The 8,840-nt window shown below is 67.9% G+C and overlaps 4 protein-coding genes across 4 annotated transcripts; all 4 read left to right on the forward strand.

The window, feature by feature from the left end:
- Positions 1 to 589: 589 nt before the first annotated feature.
- LOC109147519 (ribosome-binding protein 1-like) lies at positions 590 to 1,595 on the forward strand. Its single transcript, XM_019295124.1, has 2 exons — positions 590 to 1,027; positions 1,137 to 1,595. Exons 1-2 carry the CDS (start codon positions 590 to 592, stop codon positions 1,593 to 1,595), a joined length of 897 nt encoding a protein of 298 aa, XP_019150669.1.
- A 2,653-nt stretch (positions 1,596 to 4,248) lies between these two features.
- On the forward strand, positions 4,249 to 4,926 carry LOC109147520 (translation initiation factor IF-2-like). The gene has a single exon (XM_019295125.1). It carries the CDS (start codon positions 4,249 to 4,251, stop codon positions 4,924 to 4,926), a length of 678 nt encoding a protein of 225 aa, XP_019150670.1.
- A 69-nt stretch (positions 4,927 to 4,995) lies between these two features.
- Positions 4,996 to 5,739, forward strand: LOC109147521 (U1 small nuclear ribonucleoprotein 70 kDa-like). Its single transcript, XM_019295126.1, has one exon. It carries the CDS (start codon positions 4,996 to 4,998, stop codon positions 5,737 to 5,739), a length of 744 nt encoding a protein of 247 aa, XP_019150671.1.
- A 698-nt stretch (positions 5,740 to 6,437) lies between these two features.
- Positions 6,438 to 7,034, forward strand: LOC109147523 (serine/arginine repetitive matrix protein 3-like). Its single transcript, XM_019295127.1, has one exon. It carries the CDS (start codon positions 6,438 to 6,440, stop codon positions 7,032 to 7,034), a length of 597 nt encoding a protein of 198 aa, XP_019150672.1.
- Positions 7,035 to 8,840: the final 1,806 nt, after the last annotated feature.

Below are 8,840 nucleotides of genomic sequence, written 5' to 3' on the forward strand. Positions count from 1 at the left end.
GGGGACTAACGGAGAAGCAGGGGAGAAAGAGGCCACAAGGAAAGGGAAAGAACCAGGGCGTCAGGAGCCAGATCAATCGACCGAGACGGACCTGGCCGAAAAAGAAGGCCAAAACACGAGCGAAGAGACGGGACGGGAAGGCGGGCAGCGTAGGGACGGAAGAAAGGGGAGAGGCGCAGAGAGACAACCGGGAGACGCAAGGCCGCGAGACCAAGCCGCACGGGACCACGCAAAGCAGAAACAGCAGCGCGAGCGTACGAGAAAGAGAGAAATAGAGGAAAGCACGGGACCAAACGACAGGGAAATCCAACCGGGCGAGGAAGGCGGCGAGTGAGTGCGCGGGGAATAGCGCGAGCCAGCGAGGAAGAGCGGCCAGGGCGGCGGAGTGGACGGCGGGAAAGGGGAAAACCCAGGCGGGGAAGGCAGGAGAGGTGGAGCAGACTCGGAGCAGCAGCAGAGAAGAACGCAAATGGAACGAGGGGAAGGACGGGGCCCGCACGCCCAGAAGTAGTGGGAAGCAGACGCCGGAGAAGGAGAGAGAGAGCAGCAAGAGGCGAGAGGCTGAGGGGAGGAGCCGCGGCGGCACAGTATGGACGGGGCGCGGGAGGCGGGCGCGGACACGGGGGCCAAGAAGCGCGAGGCAATGCGCACGAGCACCGCGGCGCAGCATGGGGAACGCCAGGTGCGGGAAAGGGAAACCAAGCAGGGCGGGCAGGAAACATGCAACGAAGCACGAGCGGGCGGGTCAGCGGAGCGACGCAAGGAAGGAAAGGCGGCGGAGCGGAAAGCGTCGGAGGGGAGGCCGGGGAGACCGCAGGCGGAGGAGGGCGAGAGGGGGGACGGGAGCACGGCAGAGCCACAGGGGGCGCCGGAGGGGGGCGTGCGAGGCAAGCCCATGGCGAGCGTAAGGCGCCGACGGAAGCGGGAGGGAGACAGATGCGTCGGGGGGGAACACGAGCAGCGTCCACCCAGCAGCAGGGAAGACCCGGCGGGTCAAGGCCGAGAGGAGAGCAGGCAGGGAGAGCAGGTGTGTGTTGTTGTGGGGGGAAAAGGAACGGGAGGGGCGTTTGTGGCACAGTTTTTGTGTTAAGCCAACCAACGTGACTATGGGAGTCGTGGTACGTTGATGTGGACAGACCCGGGCGTGGTGTGACGTGTGGGCGTTTTCGTGGTTTGTGTTCAGGCTTGCGTCGGAGCACCGCTACGCAGTGCGCGCAAGTGGGCAAGAAGTGAACGGAGACGGAATGGGGGAGGGCGGGCGCCAAGGACCAATGAAAGGACAAGGAGCAGACGGAGGCGGAGTGGAGGTGAGACACAGAGGCACGCGCACAACAGGTCGCCCAAGCCGGAGGGCAACAGACCCGGGCAAGGGCGAGCTAGCACGACAGAGGGTGACCCCTCCAGGAAGGGAGAGTCAAAGACCATGGGCAGCAAACCAGGATGCAAAAGCCATGCAACAAAACCAGCACGACGGCGAGGAGAGAGGCGGCGGGGGGAACGGACGGCCGGAGAAGAGGGGACAGAGGGAAGGCGCGGAGCAGCAAGCCAGGAGCAGAAAGAGCGAAGACGATGGCGGAGCAAGCCGCACAGAATAATGACGAAGACGGCAGGGGGAACCAGACCACCGAAAGGAACCAGGGGTCAGCGGCACATGGCAAGAAGGCCGCAAAGCCAGGCGGGAGGAAATGGAGGGAAGCACACGAGGAATGAGCAGACGCACCGGCCAGCGGAGCAGGGAGGAAGGGGTTCGGGCAAAAGCGAAGAGCGAAAGCGAAAGAGAGGGCGGGAAACCGGCCGGGGGCACGAAGACCTGGGGAGGGGACGGGGCATGTAGAAGGCCCAGAAGGAAGAAGGCCTGAACGCGCCAAGCGAGCGGGGCGGGCGAGAAGAGCCAGGGAGAAGCCGGGCCGGCGGAGGGCGGGCAGTAGCCGAGGAGCTGAGGAGCGAGGGGGGCAGGCCGCAGGGAGTCGAAGAGAGGACAATGGCGAAGAACGGAGAGAGGAGGAGAGTGGGCGCGCGCCATCGCAGACGGTGGAGGGGCGGAGCCGCCGCCACGACGGGAAGACGAAAACGGAGGCAAGACAGCGGCGCACGCGGGCGGGGGGAAAGGGGGAAGCCGAAGAAGAGGGGCGTACCGACCGGGGAAGACAGCGGGAGTAGAGCCGGGGGAAGCGGGACAGAGAGTGACGCGGGAGGCGAGCGAGCAAGACAGGATGGCAAGCAAGTAAGACGAACGGCAGCAAGCGCTGCAGAGGACGGGAAAGGAGCACAAAAGAGAGCAGCCAGGGGTGTGGGGGGGGGGGGCGGGGGGGGGGGGGGGGGGGGGGGGGGCGAGGCAGAGGAGGAAAGGAAGCTGAAATAAGGAAGCGACAGCAGAGCATAAAAAGAATAGGGGAGAGGCCAGAGAGGCCAGAGCGGGGAGAAGCGAGCGGACAAACAAAAACCGAGAGGAGCAAGCCGTGAGGGCAACAGAGGGGAGGTGCCGCGGGAAGAGAGAAGGAACGGGGGGGCTTCCGGCCCCCAGCAAGAGGGGCCAAGGCGGCGGCGTGAACCGACAGGAAGGGGGGGGGTGCAGGAGAAAAAAAGCGTACAGAGACGAAACAGGCGGGCGAGGCCGTGGCCGGGGTGAGAAACACCTGACCCAGCACGTAGGAGGGCGCGGGCGAAGAGCGAAAGGGGAAAAAGAAGGAGGGAAAGAGGCCCGGCGCTGGGAGCGGGGTGCCGGGCTGAGTAGTCGAGTAGGCACATAAGGAGAGTGAGACACGCAGGCAGAGCAGGAGGGAGGATCAACCAGAAAGGGACACGGGACCGGGAAAGGAGAGCGCCGAGGACGTAGCGGGCAGCGCCGAGCGCGCGGCGGGCGGAGGAGCCGCGCCTAAAGCGGAGCGAAAGGGGAACTGGGGATCGTGGGGGGAGCAAGGGCGCCGGCAGCGTGGGAGAGGGGAGGGACGAGGCAGGGGGAGAGGAGAGGCAGGCAAGGATGAGAAGCGGCGGGCGAAGGCCGGAAGGCGGCGGGCGGGGCGAGGCGAGGCAGAGACGGGGGAGAGAGGTGAAGGAGGCAGGCAGCAGGCGGAGAGAGAGGCCAACGGCGCGGCGGATGGCGGGCAGCGGGGCCAGCAGCGGGCCGCCGAGGCGGCAGGCACCGCCGCCGGGGGGGGGACGAGGCGAGACCAGGAGTAAAGTGGGGCTGTGGCGGAGCCAACAATGAAGCGGGAGCGGGAAAAGTGGAAACTCAGGGAAGGGGGGAAAGGCCCGAAGCAACGCGCAGGGCCGGCAGGAGGCGGGCGCAGCTGTGAGCAGCACACACCAGGCACACCGGCGCCACGAAACACAGAGACCGGAGGAAGAGAGAAAAAGGGGCGCGGGAGGGCAGCCGAACCCAGCAAGGGGTGGAGGCGGGGAAGAGAGAAACAGCGGGAGCCGGCCGGGGCGAGGAGGGGGCGGAAGCAGAAGGAGGGGCTCCCCCGAAGAACCGAAGAAAGAGAACGGAGCGCGCGGCCGGCTAGGCCGGACGAAAGAGGAAGAGAGGAAGGGGCGGACCAAGTGGGGGGCCGGTGGCGGGGGAGGGGGCGGGGGCGATGGCGAAAGAAAGAGGGAGAGCGTGAAGAGCGGCAAAGCCGAGGCGGCCCGCCAGGAGAAGGCGGTGCGAGGCAGGAGAGAGGCGAGGCAGGAAGGAGAAGGAAAGCAAGAAAGGAGAAAGGAACGGGATGGCGATGAGCGCCGGACGAAGGGCAGAGGAGCGGAGGCAGGCCGTAGGTAAGAAGAGAAGGCCGGACAAAGCGGAGCGAGGAACAGGTGGAGAGGCGTAAGGGCTGGCGGAGTCGCGGCGGCGGCGGGGCGGAAGGAGACAGGCAAGGCGGAGAGAGCGCGGCACACGGCCGGCGGGGCAGGGGAGAAGTAGACGGAGTGCGGATGCAGTGGGACGTGAGACGAGGGCCGGGCCAGAGAGGAAGGAAGGAGGCAAAAAAGCCGCGGGGAGGAGGCGGGAGGAACCCGAAGAGCAGGCGCGAAAGGGGGGGCGCGAGGAAAGGCCAGCGGGCCTTGCAGGAAGCACGGTAAGGCGAGAGACCCCCGGCGGAAAGGGACGGGGGGCCAGAGCGAGGAGGGAGATAGAGGACGGCCGCGTACGGGCGCGCTGAGGGGGACGCCAGAGGCGCAGGTCGAGAGTAAGCACGCGGAGACGTAAGATCCGGGCGCCCCGGCTTGCCGCGCGGAGCGAAGAGAGGCCGGACGCGCGCGGGGCGGCCCATGGGGGGGAGGCGGGCCCAGGGCTGCGCGGGGAGAGCGGAAGAGTCGGAGCAGGACAGAGAGAGCGCAAGGCCTAGGAGGAGGAGGAGGAGCAGGGGAGCTGGGAGGAGAACGGGAAGCGCCGAGTGGGCAGGGAAAGGGGCAGTAGAGAGGAACAAGGCCGGGGAGGCGCGGCAGGGCCGGCGCAGTTGCGGCGGGGAAAGGCGAAAGAAGACGAGAAGCGTGACGGTGAAGAGGCGGGCGGGGCGAGCGCACCAGAGCCGGCAGAGGAGTGCGAGGGAGAGCCGCCGCAAGAGGCAAGGATGGCGTGCCGGCTGCGCGGACGGAAGAAGCAGGGTTAGTGAAAAAGGCGCCACGAATGAGGGCGGGGGCCGCGCCCAGGCACAGAGGACGCGGCAGGGAAGAGAGAGAGAGGAGAGGGGTCGAGAGGGCCGGGGCGAGGGCGAGAGCGGGGCCGAGAGAGATGAAGCGAGGAGAAGAAAGGCCGGCGGGCCGCGAAGAATAAGAGAGCGCCGGCCTGGCGCGAAAAAGGAGAGAGGCCGGAGAGGAGGCGCAACGCCATGGGGAGCCGGTGCCGCGGGGGCATCCAGACGGCGAAGGCGCAAGGCCATGGGAAATGAGGAGGGCCCACGGCGCGCGCACCAGCGGGGGGGCGCGGGGCGCGCGGCCGGGAGCTAGCAAAAGGGGGGAGACGGAGCGGGAGAACAAAGGGACGGCCCGCGGGCAAGGCAACGGAGGGGAAGGCGAATGAGGAGCGGCCCACAGAGAGAGAACCAGCAGGGGGAGGGGCAAACGAGGGGGGAAGCCATCGCCGAGAGCCGGGAAAGGGGGAGGAGAGGCCGGCGAGTAAGGAGGGCAAGGCCCAAGCCGCGAGAAGAGAGCCTGGCGGGCGAGGGAGGGGTGCGCGCAAAGGCCAAAAAGGAGAGAAAGCAGGAACCCAGCAGGGTGAGGCGAGACGGGCGACGGGCGGGGAGGCGCAGAAGGGGATGGCCCGACCGGAAGAGAGGCGAGAAAAAGGAAGGCCAGAAGGAAGGGGGCTCCGTCGCGGACCGGCCGGGCGGGCGAGGAGTGGGCCACAGAGAAGTGAAGGAGCAACCGGCACGAGGGGAGGAGCGGATGCAGGGCGGAAGGCAGGTGCATGGCGGGCAAGGAGAGAGCAGGGGACGCCTGGGCAAGAAGGATGCAGCGGGGCCGGCGCGGGCCGGGGAGGCGAGCCGGAGGGGAGGCAAGGCGGAGGCAGGCGGCAGACCGTCAGGAGTGCAGGAGGAGGTGAAGGAGAAAAGGAATGAAGGAAGGAAGGCAAGGGAAGCCAGGGCGGGCCAAAGCGAGCAACCGAACCCGGAGGCGGCGCGAGGAGGACGGCAAGAAGCCCAGGCGGGAAAGGCCGGCGAAAAGGAGGAGAAAGAGAAGGGCCCCCAGAAAGCAGGAAGGAGCGGGGCTGAGCAGGGAAGGCCGAGGCGGCGGGGGGCAGGAGGCAGGAGATGCCAGTAAGGGGGCGGGCCCAGCGACGCCGAACCCAGCAGCCCGAGGCGGCGAGGAGACAGGCGGGAAAAAAGCTGTGGAGGAGGGTAGCAAACTGCCGGGCCGGGGGGGGGCCCAGGAGAGACGCGAGGCGCAAAAGGGGGGGAGGGCAGAGGAGCGGAGAGGGAGGACGGCGCGAGCAGCGCCCGGGGAGGCGAGGCACCGGGCCGCGGCAGGGGAAGGGAGGGGCGGCAGCAGCCGGAACGGCAGCGGGCGAGGCACCGGGCGCGCCAGGGAACGCCGGGCGTCTAGGACGGCCAGGGGTCGCGGGGCAGAAGGAGATAACAAACGGGTAGATCGCGAAGAGGAGGCGCGGGGCGGCCGGGCCAGGAGACAAAACCAGAAGAGGAGGCGAGGACGAAAAGCGCGGGAACAAAAAGAGGGGGGCGAGGGGGTTCGCCAAAAAAAGGGGCAGGGGGAGGAAGGCGGAGAGGAGAGACGGAAAGGAGCGCGCGCGTGGCCGCCGCCGCCGGGCGGGGGGGGAGAGAGAGCCGGGCCGGGTCGAGAAGAGGAGCTTGGCCGACAAGCCCACGGGGGGGGGCAGGAAAACGTCGCGCCCAACGTTGGGGGCCGCGCGTGGATGGGAACGAGCAGCGGCGGGTGGGGGGCGACGGCCAGCAGAACCTCGAGTAAGCATCGTCGCCGGCCGGGGGGCGGCGCCGGCGGCCATGCCGGAGATAAAAGGAAGGGCGGCAGAAAGGAAGGGCAAGGCGCGCGAACGGGGAAGAGACAGAGCCGGGGAAGGCGGCGGCAGAATCCGAAGGCACGGCCGCGGAACGGGCTACGAGACGGACCCGGGAAGAGGAGCGAGGAAGGAAATTAAGAGAGACGCGAAGAGGAAAGTCCAACAAACCGGGGAGACGAGGAGGAGAGCAGGGGCCCCACCACACGGACCGGCAGGGGGCCGAGAAAAGACGTGGGGACGCCGGAGACGAAGCCAGAAGAGGGAGGAGGGAGGCGGAGGAGGGGCAAGCACAAAGGAGGGGAAGAGAAGGAGCAGGAAGAACCGCGATAGGAAGGGAAAGGACGGCTCGAGCGAACGCCCGAAGGATAGAGGGCGGGGGGGAAGGCGAGGGAGCCGCAGGGGCGCCGGACGGTCAAGACGGGGATGGTCGGGAAGGGCGCCCGGAGGTACGAAGCCGGGGGGAGGGAGCGAGAGGGGGAAGAAAGGAGGGCACGTGGACGTGAAGGACTTTGATGGCCGGGGGAGAGGCAAGAGAAGAGACGAAGAAGAGGAGGAAAGCGGCCGGAACGGGACTGACTAAACGACTACGGAGCGAACGCAAAAGGAAGAGCAGGGAAGAGAGAAGGAGTGGAAAGGGGAGGGCAAAGGACCGACCGGAAAGCAGGAAAGGACAGGCAGCCGGGCGAAGGCCAAGGAAACGAGGAAGGGCCGGAAGGACGGCGCGGAGGCCAAGGAGCGCGCAAGAAAGCAAGGCGCAGGCGGGAAGAATGTAGCAGCGGCGACGGACGGTGGGCCCAGCGCGGCCGGGTCGGGCAGAAAAAGCACCCGAGAGGCAAGCCCCCAAGGCGAAAAAGAGATGAGGAGACGCCCAGGCGGGGGCCGGCGGGAGTAGAAGGGGCGGGGAGGGGAGAGACCCCGGAGTCATAGCACGCAAGCGAGCCGCGGAGAGAGAGCGGTCGGGAAGGGAAGCCGGAGCGTAAGGAGCGCCCGAAAAGCGTGGCAGCGAGCGGAGGAGCGGAACCCAGCGTGGGCAGCCAAGAGAGGGCTGGGCGGCGAGCGGGGGCGAGCGACGAAGGGACGGACAAGCAGGGAGGGAACCGGGTAGGCCCGGGGGGGAGAAAGAGAGCGGACGCCACCCCGTGGGAGAGAAAGGAAGCGCCGCAAGAGAACAAAGCAAGAGGGGTGAGAGCCACGGGTGCGCACGTCCGCGGGACCCGGAAGGGAGAAGCGCCAGTGAGGGGGGAACCGGGACCGGAGCCACAGGTCGTGGGAACGACGCGTGCAGGACGCGCGCCCGGGGAAGCGCCGGCAGGAGAGAGATGGGAAGGGAGAGAAAGCGAAGGGGCGCGCCGCGAGAGGCGGGAGAGCCCAGCAGATGAGGAAAAGAGAATAAGGACAGGCTGAGATAAACGGCCGCGAGTGAGTTGAGGCAAGCCGAGGCCGTAGGGATAGACGGCCACGCCCGCGGCGTGGGAAGACGCGGGGCTAAAGCGCGAATGCACGGAGATAAGAAGGACGCCAGCGGTGAAGATGGGGAGGAGGCGACTGGACCGAGACGACAGCAGGCTGAGGGGTTGAGAGCGAGCAAGAGATCCGTAGGACATGAAGTGGCGAGGCGGCGGGCCGGGTCCCAGCAGCGAGGAAGGCCAGTGACGATGACGAATTGAAGGCCGGGGGCCGCGGCGCGTGCGGGCCAACGGCAAAGTGAAAAGCGGAGGCCGGGCCGGCAGCCGCGCGCACGGCGCAGCCGAGCCTGACCGGGGCCGGCGAGCGATGCCAGCCGTGTAGAAGATGAGGCAGAGAGCAAAGAGAGAACGGGGAAAGGAAGCCACTAAAAGGGAGCCCCCGGAGCGGCAGGCGCTGCGGAGCCCAGCGAGGAAAGACAGGGGCGATAAGGGGAGAGGAGGAGAGAGGGGAGGAAAGAGACCGGACCGTAGGAGGAAAAGAGAAAGAGAGAAGGAAGCGGGAGGACGTAGGGCAACGAGAGCGTAGAGGAAAGAAACCCGGGCAGACAGGGGGGCTGACGCGTAATGGCAGGGAGGACAGAGGGCCGTGCCGTAGCCCCCGGCGCCGGCGAGGAGGGGAACACGCACCGCAGAGAAGCGGAGGGGGACGCCGCAGGCGAGGGGAAATGGACCGGTAGACGGCGAACGGAGCCAAGCAGGCGGTATGTCAACGGAAAAGAAGGAAGGGGGACGCGCGGCGAAGCGGCCGGCGACCGGCCCAAAGAAGAAGACGGGCGAGGAAGTGGGCGAGCGAGAGAAAGGGAGAGAGAGCCCCCGGGGCCGCGGCGCATGGGGCTATGTAGCCGGCCGGGCGGGCGATGCTCGAGGATAGAGAGCGCGCGGTCCCGGCGGGAAGCGACGGAAGCCTCAGGCCCGGGCCG

The sequence above is a fragment of the Ipomoea nil genome, unplaced genomic scaffold, assembly GCF_001879475.1.
Source record: "Ipomoea nil cultivar Tokyo-kokei standard unplaced genomic scaffold, Asagao_1.1 scaffold2012, whole genome shotgun sequence".
NCBI lineage: Eukaryota > Viridiplantae > Streptophyta > Magnoliopsida > Solanales > Convolvulaceae > Ipomoea > Ipomoea nil.